This window comes from Perognathus longimembris, chromosome 4 (genome assembly GCF_023159225.1).
Source record: "Perognathus longimembris pacificus isolate PPM17 chromosome 4, ASM2315922v1, whole genome shotgun sequence".
Lineage (NCBI taxonomy): Eukaryota > Metazoa > Chordata > Mammalia > Rodentia > Heteromyidae > Perognathus > Perognathus longimembris.
The window spans coordinates 29,367,075-29,384,291 of record NC_063164.1 but is presented as its reverse complement, the minus strand read 5'-3'; the positions used below and the strand labels follow the sequence as shown (position 1 = coordinate 29,384,291).

General features: G+C 44.2%; 1 protein-coding gene across 3 annotated transcripts in view; it reads left to right on the top strand.

The window, feature by feature from the left end:
* Nucleotides 1-9,181: 9,181 nt before the first annotated feature.
* Nucleotides 9,182-17,217, top strand: part of Bzw1 (basic leucine zipper and W2 domains 1) — a 28,704-nt gene continuing 20,668 nt past the window's right edge. For 2 of the 3 annotated variants that reach the window (XR_007210739.1, XM_048344996.1), the window contains exons 1-4: nucleotides 9,182-9,339; nucleotides 10,522-10,595; nucleotides 13,422-13,598; nucleotides 16,739-16,833. Coding sequence is in view for 2 of the 3 variants with exons in the window: in XM_048344996.1 (XP_048200953.1) it covers nucleotides 10,532-10,595; nucleotides 13,422-13,598; nucleotides 16,739-16,833 (336 nt within the window). In the remaining variant the exon portion in view is untranslated. Of the gene's footprint in view, nucleotides 9,340-10,521; nucleotides 10,596-13,421; nucleotides 13,599-16,738; nucleotides 16,834-17,217 lie in introns of those variants that run through there. The other variant, XM_048344997.1, reaches the window with a different exon arrangement.

Genomic DNA, 17,217 nt, shown 5'->3' with positions numbered 1-17,217 from the left:
CTAAAAATAAAGGAGTCTGAACACAAGTAATTCCTGTGAGTTGCACTAAAATCCAGATGGCATGATCATTAATATCCTTTCTTAAAAGAAGCCACATTTGGGGCTGGGAATATGGCCTAGTGGCAAAAGTGTTTGCCTCGTATACATGAAGCCCTAGGTTCAATTCCTCAGCACCACATATATAGAAAAAGCCAGAAGTGGTGCTGTGCCTTAAGTGGCAGAGCATTAGCCTTGAGCAAAAAGAAGCCAGAGACAGTGCTCAGGCCCTGAGTTCAAGGCCCAGGACTGGCCAAAAAAAAAAAAAGCCACATTCTTAAAACCAATTCTATAAATTCAATAAGCACTATTAAAGAATGACATTAATGGTTTTTTTTTTGTTAAATACATTCACACACACACACACACACACACACACACGTCAAGACCAAAATTATAAATTATATGTCATGGCATGGGACACATAGCTAATGTCAGAATATGAAGAAAATCTAAGGTAACAAGCACATAACCTGCCCGTCATTATACTTGCTCTTCCCTTTCCTTTGTTCCTCTTCAGTACAACTGGCAGCACCCTCTTTTTATTTTTTTTTATTATTATTTTGCTAGTCCTTGGGCTTGGACTCAGGGCCTGAGCACTGTCCCTGAGCTTCCTTTTTGCTCAAAGCTAGCACTCTACTACTTGAGCCACAGCGCCACTTCCAGCTTTTTCTGTTTATGTGGTGCTGAGAAATCAAACCCAGGACTTTATGCTTGCAAGGGGAATACTCTACCACTTGCCCCAGGAGCACCCTATTAATGAGGAACTGTCAATTGTAATGCTCTTCTCCAGAGTCTCCAATTTCTTTGCTCCTGGCTCTTGGAAGCACAAGAGGCATTCTACTTTAACTTGCTTTTTTTTTTTGCTTTTTTCTTTTTTTGCCAGTCCTGGGGCTTTAACTCCGGCCACTGTCCCTGAGCTTCCTGAACTTCTTTTGCTCAAGACATTGAGGAATTGAACCCAGAGCTTCATGCATGCTAGGCAAGCACTCTACCACTAAGCCACATTCCCAGCCCTCTAGCCCTCTACTCTTAACTTTCTGAGCCTAGGTTCTCTCCAACATAGAACAGCCTGCTCCCAGCTCTACTCCAGAACAGTAAAAATTAGCACCTGATCTGTCTTATAGAATGGGGCAGACAAAGTTTAAAATGTCAAAAATATTAAGCAGACATAATTGCAGAAAGTTGTGCTTGGAGAGTCAATGTCATGTTGTCTCTGATTATGACCCGGTGACATTCATTCCTTTGCAAAACCACCACAGCAGGACAAGTTCTCTCATGCTCCTGTAATTTGATGATGTCAATGGCTGGCTAGCTGTCCAGACATTCTGCACATAACTGCCAGGATATCTTTTTCAACATCTGTAATCATCCACTGTCACTGGGTAAAAGAGTAGCAGTCAAACAGACAACTTACTGTGAAAGAACTTTATTGTTAACTCTGTATGTGACCCACACCAATGAGAAAAGAAACAAATTGGGCTCAGATACAAGGGGCAAGGGGGTAGGGGAAATGGAGTAAAGGGTACAGATGCATCAGTGAAGTGATACATCCGTAAGCCAAGACATGCCAGGAGCCAGGAAATCCTTCCTGAAAACCCAAGGTTGGCTGACAGCTTGCTAACAGCCATTAGAACTGAGAGAGAATCACTGCTTAAGCTACTCTGCTTGTGGACACGACAGCAGTCAGCTATAGGCATTGGCTTTAGGGTCCACATTAGTTCTGTATGAACTGAATTACATCTACCAAAACCTTGCTTCCAAATAAGATCATATTCTGAGTTTCCAGGTAGACATGAATTTGGGGAGGACACTACTCAACCAGTGTAAGCCTTGCTGAGGCTTTGGAGGTGAAACAGAACATGGTTAAGGCCAAACCCCTTAAGATGTCCTCCTACTCCTTTTCTTTTTAATTTATTTTTATTTATTTATTTAGCTAGTGCTGGGGCTTGGACTCAGGGCCTGAGCACTGTCCCTGGCTTCTTTTTGCTCAAGGCAAGCACTCTGCCACTTGAGCCACAGCGCCACCTCTGGCCATTTTCTGTATATGTGGTGCTGGGGAATCAAACCCAGGGCTTTATGTATAAGAGGCAAGCACTCATGCCACTAGGCCATATTCCCAGCCCCTTCCTACTCCTTTTCAAGATAACCCTAACTCCATCTCTCCTCTCATTCCTCCCCACTCACACACATATGCTACACCACATATGGCAAGCTGCTCCTTGATCTTACCATTTGGTAGCCATGCCAGGCACCAGTGGCTCATGTCTGGAAGCCTAGAACTCAGGAAGCTGAGATCTGAGAATCACAGTTCAAAGCCAGCCCAGGCAGGAAAAGTAGGTGAGACTCTTATCTCCAAAAAATTGCCAAAAAAAAAAAAGCCAGAAGTAGAGCTGTGGCTCAGGTGGTAGAGCACTATCCTTGAGCAAAAGCAGGTCAAGGACAGCACCCAGGCCCTGAGATTCAGCCCCATGACTGGCAGAAAAACATAGTTGGAAGTGGAGGTATGGTTCAAATGGCAAATTTTGCCAGTCTTGAGCTGTAAAAGCCAAGCAACAGCATGAGTTCCTGAGTTCAAGGCCTTGTAGCAGCACAAGAGGGGGGCGGAAAGAAAGGAAGGAAGAGAGGGAAGGGAAGGGGAGGGAAGGGGAGGGGAGGGGAGGGGAGGGGAGGGGAGGGGAGGGGAGGGGAGGGGAGGGAAAGGAAGGGAAGGGAAAGGAAGGGAAGGGAAGGGAAAGGAAGGGAAGGGAAGGGAAGGGAAGGGAAGGGAAGGGAAGGGAAGGGAAGGGAAGGGAAGGGAAGGGAAGGGAAGGGAAGGGAAGGGAGATGTGAAATAGATTCAAAATAATAGGTTCAGAAAACTAATTTCATTTCAGCACTTACTATCACTAGTCACTTGCTTCTAGGTAAGCCTTTTTATTGTGTCCTCTGTATGCCACAGCCTTCTACACTGTCACATTCTGAAAAAAGAAAGTGTGTCTCAAAAGAAAATTAACTTTATCCCCACAAAGATCTGGGAAACAGCCAGGCACCAGTGGCTCACACCTGTAATCCTAGCTACTTAGGAGGCTGAGACCTGAGGATCAGAGTTCAAAACCAGCCAGAGCAAAACTGTCCATGAGACGCTTATCTCCAATAAACTACTCAGAAAAAGCCAGGAGAGACATTGTAGCTCTAGAGGTAGAACGCTAGCCTTGAGTACAAAGAGACTCAGAGACAGCACCAGGCCCTGAGTTCAAGCCCCAAGACCAGCAAAAAAACAAGTGTTCTACTTTTTCTCATCAGAAAAGTTGGCATTAAATGTACTTAATGTTGTATGTTTAGGTAGACTGTTACCTTTTTTTTTTTGAAAAATAGTAATCTATTATATTGTAGTTAGCTTACATTGAGAGTAAGGCAGCCCTACTTACCAAATTATAGAAAATATGCAAGAAATACTCTAAGTGGTAACTTCCTCGATCAATGTAAACTCTACTGTGACCATTCTGTCAGCCAAACAATAGTCAGGTACTGGTATTGGGGATTTCATTCAGTAGAAGAACACTTGTCTAGCAAGTGCAAGGCCCTAAGTCTTAAGTTCAGTCCTCAGCACCAGGGAAAAAAAAGTCATGTACTGCAAGTAGCAGTACAATTTCTGTGGCTGTGTATTAGCCTTCTGTTGCAAGGAAGTACTGGCAATAAACCAAGCTGATAGGTAAAAGGTTCACTGGTGGCTCATGGTGGTTCATGCCGATAATCCTAGGTATTCAGCAGGCTAAGAGCCAGAAGATGATAGTTCGAGGCGAGGCACGGCAGAAAAGTTCACTAGACTCCATCCCCAAAATAACCAGCAAAAAGCCAGGATGCAAGCATGGCTCAAGTGGTAAAGCACCAGTTCAGCAAGTGAGCTGAGCAAAGAGGAGGCCCTGAGTTGGCAAAAAAAAAAGAAAGAAAGAAAGAAAGAAAGAAAGAAAGAAAGAAAGAAAGAAAGAAAGAAAGAAAGAAAGAAAACAATCCCACAAGGTTCATTTTGGCTCATGACTTTGGAGATGTCAAAGAGCTGGTTTGCCCTGTGGCTCACAGGACAATGGCAGTGAGGAGGCAGAATGGCAGGGTGGCAGTTGCATCAAAAGCAAAGGGAGAAGTTCTCAGATTCTCTTGTAAAAACTACTAAAGAACTAGGCAAAATGTCCCAAAGCACTATTTCAAAACTCTGGAAATCGACTAAGGCAAACTACAAATTGGCAAGTGTTTATTAATGGAAAACTTCTCATCTTAAAGGAATAAACAAGGGTCTGTGGCATTCTTGTCTAGACGGAAGCGACAAAGATTACAGTAAAAACTGGAGGAACTTAAAGAGAATAGCCATGAGCTGTTGGATCATTCCCATAGTCCTTGCTGCTGAGGAAGGTGAGACAAATCATATCTAATTAACCAGCAAAAAAACAGAAGTGGAGGTGTGAGTCATATGGTAGAATGCCAGTTATAATGGAGCCATGACAAAGATACTATTGCTTTAGGGTGTGGGGGTATAGCTCAGGGGTAGAGAGAGCATTTGACTGCTTTGAAAATACAAATAAAATTGATAAACCTTTAGCTTGAGTGGCCAAGAATAAAAAAATGACACAAGTGACCAAAGTCCCAAAGTCAGGAAAGAAAGAAATTACTACTCTTTTTTTAAACTTTTGTTTTTATTGTTATTATAAGGTGATCTGCAGAGGGATTACAGTTTCATAAGTCAGGTAGTCTTTTTGGACCAGGACACCCCTTCCCTAGCTCTCTCCCAATTTTCCCTCCCATCACCACCCACACATTGTGCAGTTCATTTTCAAGTGTCCAGTACCACTGCTGCTGCATTTGCTCACCCTTTGTCCCTCCATTTCTGTGCTCCCCTTACCCTCCCCAAGACAGATAACCAAACAAGACAAAAAGAAAAGGAAACAAGCCTGGAGCTGGTGGCTCATAACTATAATCCTAGCAACTCAGGAGGCTGATATCTGAAGATCTGGGCTCAAAGCCAGCCTGGGCAGGAAAGTATTGGTACTCTTCCCCAGAACTAAATCCCCAGCCCAAGATTGCATCTTTTGGTTCCTCCCCAAAGTCTTACTCCTCCTTTTTTAGTTTCACTGTGGGTGAATGGCTAAAGTTCTGTCTAATTTATCATGTCCCAGTGTATTTCAGATCTAGCTTCTGCATATGACAGAAAACATACACCATCTGTCTCTATGAGCTTGGCTTGGCTATTTGTTTCTCTGAGCTTGGCTTACCTCACTTAACATGGCTTATTCTAGGTCCATCTTATTCATCTTAAATTAATGAAAATGATAAAGTTATGTGCTTTATACCAATTAAACAATTTAGATGAAATCAATTAAAAACCTGCCCACAAAGAAAAGCCTAGGCCCAGATGGATTCATTGGTGAGTTTAATAGAATATTTCACAAGCAGATCAGGCCTGATGGTGTAGGATTATAATCCCAACACTTAGAGGTTGTAGAAGAGGACAAAGGGAGGCCAGCCTGGGCCATATACCAAATTTATGTGGTCTGGGCTATATACCAAATTTTTGAAGGTTTTGAGCCTAGGCTATATAACAAATTTATGAAGGTTTTGAGGCCAGCCTGGTCCACATATCAAATTTATGTAGCTTGGGCTACATACTAAATTTATGAAGATTTTGAGGCCAACCTGGGCCACATACCAAATTTATGTAGCCTGAGCTATATAATTTTCTGAGACCTGGTCTCAGAAAAATAAGACAAAAAAAAAAAACAAACTTAAATCAAGACAGCATTAGAAAGATAGACGAGAACTATAGCAAATATAAAAGATCTGTGAGGGCCCAAGTTCTGTCACCTCTGCATCTTTCTAGTGGTCTCCATAAACATTTGTTGAACAAACAAATGATCTGGGTGTTGGAAACCCACAACCCTCCAGTGTTGGAAAATGAATACATACACAGAAGCTAGATTTCCTCAAAGTATTTTTTCTTCCATACAGAAGGGTGGTCCTCTCCTCAGAGGGAGGCAAGCACACTGGGCACAGTGTTTGGGGGCTTTGCGGGGAGGGGGGGAGGGCACCAGTCCTGGGTCTTGAACTCAGGGTCTGGGCACTGCTCCTGAGCTTCTTTCGTTCAAGACTAGTACTCTATCACTTGAGCCACAGAGCCACTTCTGGCCTTTATTCTGTTTATGTGGTCCTGAGGAATCAAACCCAAGGCTTCATGAATGCTAAGCAAGCACTGTACCACTCACTCACTGGTGGGAGGGGGGTGTCATTTTAACTCTATTGGTAAAGACTCATACCCTTGACATGGCTGGCTGGTTACAAACAACACAGATGGGTAGTTATAACTGAAGCCAAGAAGCTAATAATTCCAGGAAATATCTGTACAGAATAGTGACTGATTATATTTTAGTTTGACAGAAAAGATTGCTTTTTCCCACCTTTGTGACTTGTTAGCATATTACAGTGTAGCCTGTCTACCTGTAATATGTCTACTGACCCTGTGCAAGATGCCTTGTTTTCCCATGGGTAAAATATAATGTCTAGACTTCAGGGTAGTCTGGAGTATTACATGAGATTAACATAGAAAATACTTGATATATATGTGAAATATAGTGAAGCATTGATCCTTTAATAAAACTCGAGAAACACAAAATCGTTCCAGGAGATGACTAATCCATAGAATGGAGTATGTTACATATGGCTGTCCGGTAAGAAATGCTGTGTGGACTGAGGGTAGGTAGAAAAAAAAAAAGGGGGTTGAAACTTAAGAACTCTAGACTCCCTTCACCCCAGCTCTCCTATATGCTGCTGAGATGCAGTCACACTGGCCTCACCAAATAGTATCTTCAACACAGCAGACTCTTTCCTGCCTAAGGCCCTTCCCACTGCTCTTCCTTCTGTTTGGAAGGGCACTGAGTATACACACTAGAAATATTGGTTTAATGATTCAGTAGGTGAATGTGGAACTCCTTTAAAAGAAGTAAATATTAAATCTTCAGATTATAAGACACAGTCATGGGAGAGTGTGAAGAAAGAAGATGGGGGTGGGAGTGTAGGAAAGGAGTCAGCAAAGTTACAAATTACTAAGAGTAACTATCTGGAGCAAAGTTTTCAGGAGATGGGTTAACAAGCTAAAAGCTGAGGCCACAAGGAGGGGGGGACAGAGAAGAATGACTGTATTTGGCAAAGCAGTTAAAATTAATGTAAAAAAAAATGAAAAGTGTAACAGGGAGGTCAGATCTGGCCAGTGCCATCATTAACTGTGGAAGGACTGCAGGTTGACTCCAGCTCAGGTAAGAGCAGAAGCCAACTCCATCTGCCTTCCCCCACCCTATTCAGGGAAGCTCCCCTTTATTATGATATGTAGATTGACCACCTGAGGCCTGGGAGCTTCAAGGGAACCTGCTATGAGTAGGTATATCCACCTGCATCATGTGAGCCCCGCCAAATCCATGCGTCAATTCTAACTAGAATGATAGGTTAGTTCAAATAGATATTATGAGACAGACTGTAACTCTATTGGCCACCTGCGTGCGGCCTAGCATGCTCTATAAGTGTTGTATCTTCATTGGTCACCTGCGTGTGGCAAGTTTGACTGTGATGTTTACCTCATAACCAGGCTGGAAGGCCACTCATGGACATGCAGTCCCAGCTCCCGTCTGGTCCCTGATCCTGCACTCGTCAGCAGTTTCTACTTCCCCAATAAATCTGTCTTTTTGTCATCTTGTAGCTGGAGACTGTGTGGTGGACTCGGGGGAACCAGGAATCCCCTCCCTTGGGGGGACCCTGTTTCATTGTAGCGAACCCCCACTCTACTTCATAGAAAGCATAATGTTCCCAGAGTCAGGGGAAGGAGAGAATCACAAAAAAGTCCAGGGTAGGTTTAGTGATGAGTTCCTGTAATCCTAGTATTAGGGGAGTTGCAAGTCATCCTGAACTAGAGGGAGACCCTGTCTCCTAAATAAAACAAAACAAATCCCCTAGTACATTATTTTTTTACCAGTATTTTTATTTTTTAGTAATAGGTGAAATATTTATGATTTGAAGAGAAACCAGTGTATTTACCAATATGTGTGTCCGATAATTAAGATAAGCTGGGTTCAACGGTGATTTCGGGGAATAAATCCTCAAGTTTTTCCAGGTAGGAGAATGAGGAAGCAGAAGGAAACCCCTTCTGAAAACGAAAGCATAAGGCTAGCCAGGCGTGTAAGTGCACGCCTGTAAGGCCAGCACTTGGGAGGCTGGGATGGGAACATCTCCAGTTTAAATCCAGCCTGGGAGACAAACAAGTTCCAACCTAATCTGGGCTAAATTGTGAGACTTCCGTCCCCCATGTATCTCAAAATCCAAACACAGGCAAACCCCAGGAAGCCTCGTCCCGGGGAGTCTGTGCTACACTAGGGTAACAGCCACACTAATGGCATATATCGCTGAGTGTTTCTCTAAAAGCCCAGCAATTCCTGCAGCCCAGAGAATTTATTTATTTTTTAATAAAAGGTGCATTCTTGGGTCCCTCAGGAGAAACTGAGGGCCCCCCACTTGTCCAACGCCTGGCGCTAGCGGGGATCAGAGCCCTCCCGGCGGAGCTCAGGGTCTAGGTCCAGCTCCGAAGCAGGAAGGCCGGGGAGGCCATGCGCCCGACCCTGCCGGCCAGGGCCGGGATGCAGCCCGAGCCAGTTCTTAGAACCCGGGCCCGACGGAGGCCAGGTGTGGCTTCCGGCATAAGGTCGGGCCGCGGGGCTCCGCCCCGGCCTCCGCCCACGCGGGGCCCGGAGCGGCCGCCCAAGCCCCGACTTCCGGCCCGAGGAAGGGGTGGGGGGCAGGGGGAAGAAGGTGGGGTGGAGAGCCGGGGGGGGGGGGGGGGGGGATGGCGAGGGGGTTGGAGGAGGTCGGCGGGGACGTTGAGCCCCACTTCGAGACTGGTGGGCCTGACTCCGTCCTCCTCTCCCCACGGTGCGCTAGGAGGCCGCAGGACGTGGGGTGGAGGAGAGAAGGCGGTTCTAGGACAGACGTCCCGGCAGGCTGGGGTCTAGAGGAGAATAGAAACCCCGGCTCGCCCGTCTTCCTTGTCTTCACCCCGCGCCGCCAGGCAGAGAGGCTCAGAAGGCGGCTCAGAAGCGCGATCCCGGCTGGGTGGTGCAAGGGGGCGGGGAGTGGGGGAAGTCTCGCGATAACAGGGAGGCCGGGCGGGGGCGGCCCTTCCTCCCTCCTCCTCCACCTCCTCCTCCTCGCGTTAGTTCCGGTCGCAGAGGAGACACCGCCGCAGTTGCCGCCACCTCGGGGATTTCTGGCTCTTTTCTCTTCGCCTTAAATTCGGTGAGACGCGACGCCCCCAGGGGCCGCGGGGCCGGGGCCGAGGCCGCCGGCGCACGACCTCAGGGCAGAGGCTGGCTTGGTGCGGCGCCGCAGGGATGAGACCCAGCGGAGGCCGGGCGGATCCGGGGCCTGGATTGGGCCCGGGAAGCCGACAGCCTGCGGATCGGGTGGGCAGGGGAACCCGAGGTGCTCGCGGCGGCGTCGCGGGCGAAGCGGGCCCGCTCTGCGCCCGGCCCGGCCCTGCCCTGCCCTGCCCGGCCTTGCCCGGCCTGGGTAACAAAGCCACGGCGGCCTCTGTTGGGTGATGTACGCGTGGGGGTTCCGGCGGGCGGGGCGGGGGAGCGGCCACCACCGCAGCGGCCGCCTCCTCCGCCGCTGCTTTCGCTGGAGGGCGGGCGGATGTACGGGGCGGCGGGGGCCCCGGCGCGGAGCGCCTCGGCGCCTGTGGTCCGCTCTTTGCGGCGGCCGACACCGCAGGCGACAGGGTCAGTGTAAGGAGGGAGCCGGGCACCTTCTAGGCGCCCGGCTGCGGCCTCGGGGAGGTTGTCTGAGGCCGGGGCGGCGGCGTGGTTGCCGCTCCTGCCGGGGGACTCGGGCAGGGTGTAGAAGGGGAGACACGTGCGTGGACTGGAGCGTTCCAGGCCGTGGAGGCTCCATCGGCGTTCAGTTTTTGCAAGCTGGAATGGTGCAGGCGGCCGCTGCGGTTACACGCGCGCCTTTGGGGATAGAGTGGGCTGGTGTTTTTTTTTTGTTTGTTTTGTTTTGGGCTTTTTAAAGAAGGGATTTCTCCTTTCGGCACCAGGTGTCTATGATATTGACATTTACTCTTGGAATATCTCCCGGTTAAGAAGTGGTGATCCAGCGTTCTGTAGTGCTTAAAAGTAGTGGAAGATATTGGTGAATTTAAAGTGTAATGTAGAAGAGACCAAACAATTATGTTTGTGATGGGTGGTTTGCCACCAGTCACTGTGACAACTGTAAAGTCATCTCAAGGTGTGCTTTCCAGCACTTCCTTACAAGGTTTCTTGGAGAGACTTGCCTGCAGCAGGTATATTACCAAGCTGAAAATAGGCTCCATTTGATTTAGCTGTATCAGGACTAAAAGTTGATGCTTTGATTTAAAAAGTAAATGTTTATGGTATGCCATAGGTACTTTTAAGGCAGTATTTCTCTTTTTCCTAGGGTGTCTTTTATGAATAATCAAAAGCAGCAAAAGCCAACGCTATCAGGCCAGCGTTTTAAAACCAGAAAAAGAGGTAAATATGCTTTATTTGTCATTTCACATCTCCAGTCTCTTCTTTTTCTATCCAGGTTCCTCTTAACAAAGTCAGTTGCCTGATACTAAAATCTTGAAAGAGAATGCCTGGAGCTGAGTTTTTACTTAACTGCCATTTTGCCATTTCAGATATATCCTTATTATTTCTACCGTTTTCTCAAACCTTTCCTTTTTAGGATTGCTGTGTACCATACTGTGACAGGTACCTTAAAAAAAATAAGGTCGGGGCTGGGGATATGGCCTAGTGGCAAGAGTGCTTGCCTTGTATACATGAGGCCCTGGGTTCGATTCCCCAGCACCACATATACAGAAAACGGCCAGCATTGGCGCTGTGGCTCAAGTGGCAGAGTGCTAGCCTTGAGCAAAAAAGAAGCCAGGGACGGACAGTGCTCACGCCCTGAATCCAAGGCCCAGGACTGACCAAAAAAAAAATAATAATAAGGTCGGTGTTCTTGCTAGCTAAGTTTCGCTTGAGCGAAGAGGTTATTTTAGTGGGATCATGAGTTGCCATCTATTTTGTGGAGTATGTAGCCTAGTGCTGTGGTAGAACAGTTCCTTAACATGTAGAATGTCCTGGAAAGATGTGTGAGAAAAATCAGACTTTACTTCTGCAAGTTAATTATAGAGTAGGATTCACATTGTAATATGTTTTTCTTTTTCTTTTAATGTGTTGGTACTGGGGTTTGAACTTGGGGCCTCACACTCTCATTTGGCATTTGCACTTAAGGCTTGTGCTCTACCACTTGAGCCACACCTCAGTTCTGGCTTTAGGGTTAATTGAACATAAGATTCTCATGGACTTTTCTGTCCTTGTTGGTTTTGAACTGTGATCCTCAGATCCCAGCTTCTTGAGTAGCTAGGTTTACAAGCCTCAGCCACCAGTCCCTGGCTATAATGTTTTTTGAAATCAAGTGCTTGTCTTAAGTTTATTAGGAAATGTATTAGACTAGTTCCAGCTACTCTTTTCTATTAATGGGTAATTAAGCAAATATTAAATTCAGTTAGCAAGGCATTCTGCTGGTAGGATAGAGCAGAATAAGGTTTTGTCAGATTTTATTTTATTTTATTTTTTATTTTTTGCCAGTCCTGGGGCTTGTACTCAGGGCCTGAGTACTGTCCCTAGCTGCTTCTTTTTTTTTTTTTGCTCAAGGCTAGCTACTCTACATCTTGAGCCCAGTGCCACTTCCTGCTTTTTCTGTTTATGTGGTACTGAGGAATCCAACCCAGGGCTTCGTGCATGCTAGGCAAGCCGATATATTCTGAACTAAATTTACTATTCTTCCACAATACCTTTTTTTTTTTCTTTTTTGCCAGTCCTGGAGCTTGAATTCAGGGCCTGAGCACAGTCCCTGGCTTCTTTTTGCTCAAGGCTAGCACTCTGCCACTTGAGCCACAGTGCCACTTCTGGTCTTTTCTTATATGTAGTGCTAAGAAATTGAACCCAGGGCTTCATGTATACAAGGCAAGCACTCTTGCCACTAGTCCATATTCACAACCCCTTCAAAATAAGTCTTAAGGAGATAGAGAACTAAGCAGCTACTGGTCAGTCATTTGCATAGCTTAAGAGACATAATGTCATTTATGATCTTTTTCACTGTCTGTGTACATTAATGGAACAAGAATTTCATTGTGACATTTCATACAAGTATACAGTGTATCCCAATTAACCTGATGCTCTAACAGTTTAAAAATTATTGTAATCTATTCCCTTGTGAGACCAGGGGAGGAGAGAAGGGACTTTAAATGCTAAAACCAGGAAAGCCTAGGCTGAGATTTTTTTCATTACAGTGCAGTGTAAAAATTAAGACACCAGTATCTCCTTGGTACTGAGGTTTGAACTTGGACTAGCTGTGAACCACTTGAGTCACACCTGCAGCTCAGCTTTTTTTTCTTGATATTATTTTGAAGATGGAATTTAGTGAGCTTTTCTGCCAGTGTTGGCTTTGAACTGCCATCCTTTAGATCTCATCATTACAAGTGTGAGCCACTGGTACCCAGCTTGCACCCAATCCCTTGATTACAATTTCTTGGTTTCCCTTCTTATTAATGGAAACAAAGTTAGACCTAGTAAAGTTGTAAGAATTAAAGCAAAGCAGCTAGTATCACACCTCTCTGGCAGTCATTCCATATACTATACAAAGATTACCTTAGGCTCCAGCACCATTGGTTTATGGCTGTAAAGGAGGCTGAAATCTGAGCATCATGGTTCAAAATCAGATGGAGCAGGAAAGTCCATAAGACGCTTATCCCCAATTAACTACACAAAAAAGCTGGAAGTGGATCTGTGGCTCAAGTGGTAGAGCTGTAGTCTCAAGTAAAAAAGCTCAGAAACAGTGCCCAAGCCCAGTACTGGCACAGAAAAAGATTACCTTAGTAAATACCAAGTGGTTAATTTTTCTTTTTAACGTTAGGAACATTTAACAAAAAGATCCAAGAGCTTCTGTATTTTGGCAAATTTTCAGAGGAAGAAAATTTACCTAAGGTATAAAGGATTGCCTAGGTTTGAAGCAACCCAAAAGATGTTAGAAATTGCCTTGTGGCTGTGGTTAAAAGGAACCACTAGCCCGGATTTGTCTGGAAAAGTCATAGAATAGCCACACCATTGTTATTGCAGAGAGGACCTTGCAAAGATGTGTATTTAGTCTCTTCCCCTATCTTGTTTGCTTGTTGGGTTCTGTAACTTGTTTGTTTTCTTTTATTGCCTTTATAATGAGAAACCTTGAAGCATTGCAACTTCAGAAGGTCATGATTCATGACATATTGGTGAGCCTCTTAAAACTAAGTATTTTGGATTTTTCCCCCGCAGATGAAAAGGAGAGGTTTGACCCTACTCAGTTTCAAGACTGTATTATTCAAGGCTTAACTGAAACTGGTACTGATTTGGAAGCAGTAGCTAAGTTTCTTGATGCTTCTGGAGCAAAACTTGACTACCGCCGCTATGCAGAAACGCTCTTTGACATTCTGGTGGCCGGTGGAATGCTGGGTAGGTATCTGGGTTTTGTGGGATTTAGTAATTTACGGACATGTAACATGTGGAAATTAAAGAGAATTCAGAATTGTATTTTGTTTCATAGGCTTTCCTTCTTCCTCCTAAGTAATTAAGTTATCAAATTGTTCTATTCTGTCCAGCATCATGTTTGAAGTCTGTACAGAATCCTTGGGGATGAATTTTGTCTGATGTTCATTCATTCCTACAACTATCCTCAATGAAGGATTTTTCTAGCTTGTGTTTAAACTCAGTTACGTGAAAAATTCTGATCTCTTACTCTGCCCTGTGAAATGCTTATATATGCCTTGAGTACTGGGGTCCTTCAGTACAGTAGCTTCTAGCCACATGTGGTGATTATAGTCTTGGAATGAAGTCAGTCGAAATTGAGATATATCAAATGCATGTTAAATTTAAAAAAAAATTTTTTTCCAGCAAATCTGGGAAATTTTAGACCATTTTTTTTCCTTTCTACTCTTCCCTGGAATTCCAATTAGGGTTAGATTCCGGTTAGGGTTTCACAGATCACTGAGGTTCTGTTCATTTTTATTTTTTATTTATTTTGTTGCTGGCCATGGGGCTTGAATAAGTATTTCAGAATATTTTCAGAGATGTAATATGTCACCCTGAGTAATTAGCTTGAGGGAGTCAGAACTCCGTGTGAATACATGGAGAATGGAACTTTGGAAAGACTTGCTTGGCACTTCACTTCTAGTTTTCTAGTGGTTAATTGGAGATAAGAATCTCACAGACTTTCCTGCCCAGATAGTTTCGATCTACCATTCTCATGTCCTAGTAGCTAGGATTGTAGGCCTGAGCCACCAAGCGCCCTGCAATGAGGTTTGTTTTGTTTTTTAAATTTTATTGTCAAGGTGATGTACAGGAGTTAACAGTTACATTTATAAGGTAGTGAGTACATTTCTTGTCAAACTTGTTACCTCCTTCAAACAAGGTTTTTTTGTTGTTTTTTTTTCATTCCAATATTTATATACTCAGGGCATGGTCCTTGCTGGGCTGGCAGTCTTCTGTTTGAGCCACACTTCTATTCCAGCTCTTTGTTGGTTCTTTTTGGAAATGGAGTTCTTCTGACTTTTCTGTCCTGACTGGCTTCAAACTGTGATCCTTCGGATCTTGGTCTCCTAAGTAGCTCAGATCACAGGGCAGATCACCAGTTTACTAAGGAATTTTTTTTTTACTGTGGTAATGAGTGGGGGCCGGAGGGTTGTTGAACCTAGTGACGGGCTCTTACTAGGCAAACACTCTACTTTTGAGCTATGCCTCTTAATTCTTGTTTTCTGACAATACTGGGGTCTAAGCTCGGGGCCTCTCACTTGCTGGGCAAGCACTCTACCACTTGACTTATCCCCTCAGCCCTTTTGTTTCTGAGATGAGGTCTCCCTGACTTGCCCAGTGAGCCTTGAACCCCTCACTATTGTACCACCACCTACTAAGTAGCTGGGATTACAGACTTGTACCACTGTGGCTTAGCTAAAGAAAATCCTAGACATTCTTACTATTTGCTTAACTTCACAATTAACACAATCTTTTTAGGTCCTATAGATGTCACTCACAGATTTTTTTCTATTTTACTTTTCATTCAATGGGTTTATTCGTGCCATGTTTAGGGTTAAACTCGATTTCACACTTGCTGGGCAAGAACTTTAATACTTAAGCCATATATTTCTCCTGTGTTTGTTATTTTTTTTTCTTTGTGGGGGAGGGTTTGTATTAGTGCTAGAGCTTTAATTTAGGACTTCTGACTCTTGCTCAACTTACTTTGTTTGTAGCTGGCACTCTACAAGTTGAGCCACGCCTCTAGGTCTGACTTTTTGCTGGTTAATTGGAGATAAGAGTCTCAGATTTGTCTGCCTGGGCTGGCTTTAAACTGTTTACAAATATGCTTTCCAATTACCACTGGAATCACAACAAAAGACAGAAAAATAAGGAATTGTCTCAGTTAGGCAAGATTTACCTGGCTGCAGTAAAGCGTGCCATCAGCCAAAAATTTGGCGAACAAGCACACAGAGCAGGCAGTCTGCTCTGATATTCCTAGCATAGCAGGCCCTGGCTCTGCTCAAATTGATTGAGCTCAGGGTTCACAATCTGCTCTTGATTGGCTTGTTTGCATAGGGTAAAATTTATTCACGTAAGATGAATTTGAAATTAGGTTAAGTTCACAAGTAATCTCAAAATATACCCATACCCACTGCTACTCTTTGAACAGTCCGGGATGTGTTGTAGTACTCCCATCTTGAAAAGAAACAAGTTTAAGACAAAACCTTAATTTTATAAATTCCTTCTTATCCCAAAGTGAGTCCTCCTTCCTAAACAAGATCCTAACCACTGGGACAAAGCTCTGCACTTTGACAGAAAGTTCAGTTTTTCTCACAACTGTGAAGCTCCGATCTCCGCCTCCTAATAAGTAGCTTGGATTATAGGTGTGAGCCACCATTTCCTAGCTCAGATCTGTTTTTGAAATTAAGTTTCCTTAACATCTCCCAATCTGGCCTCAGACTTATGCTTAAACGTGTTTGCAATTCCTGAGAAGCTGGGATTATAGGTGTGTGTTACCATGCCTGGATGTTCAAACATTCTAAAGTGAATCATGTAATGAACATTTGATCTCTTAGCCACCCTTAACAACTGTATATTCCTGTAAAACTTAAGCTGTATGAAGAGTACTAAGAACTTATTTGAATTTAATGGTGGGGGCTGGGAGTTCCTAGGGTATTTGTTTTTTGGGAGGTGCAGTACTAAAGTTTGAACTCAGGGCCTGCTTCATGTTTCCTAAGGCAGATAGATGCTCTGCTAGTTGAACCACGCCTCCAGCCCTGAGTGGAAAGGTACATGTAATGAAAACCATCTGAGCATCTTCAGTTAATCAATTTAGCACTATTAAGTGGTTCACTAAGGTTTGTGGGGTTGCAGTTGATTGATTCTGAAATATTTTCCCCATATTTACAGAACCAGCAAGCATTAAGCTTTTTAATTTATCTTTTAGAATTTTACTATTGTTTTCTTTAAAAAATGTTGAAAATCCGTATTTAAAGAGCAAGATTGAAATAATAGATTTTTCCCTCCTTTTTTTTTTGTTTTTTTTGTTTTGGTTCTATAACTTTCCTTGAAATAAACCTTAGCCCCAGGTGGTACACTGGCAGATGACATGATGCGTACCGATGTCTGCGTGTTTGCAGCACAAGAAGACTTAGAGACCATGCAAGCATTTGCTCAGGTAAGTGAAATTCCACTGTGTTCAGTTTGTTAGCTACTGTCCCTTTGACTTGTGTTTAGGGGATGTTCTGCTTTGAAAAGATTTCAGGTAGGAAGTTGAAAGAGTTGATTTTAAGTTTTAGGGATACTGTTCTTAGTTCAATATGATTAGGGACTTCAGATGTATTAGGAGAATAAAATAGAAAAGTTAGTTTTTCTTTCCTATTTGTGTGGAATTTCTCATGTGTTTAAGAAGTGTCATTGTGGGCCTGGTGGTACATTATTGCAGTCCTAGCACTCTGAGCAAGGACAATACACAAGTTTAAGTTAAGGTCTAGTCTAGGCTGTTGCATAGCAAGACCCTGTCTAAGGAAGTGAAAAAAAAAAAGTGTTAAGCCCAAAAGAA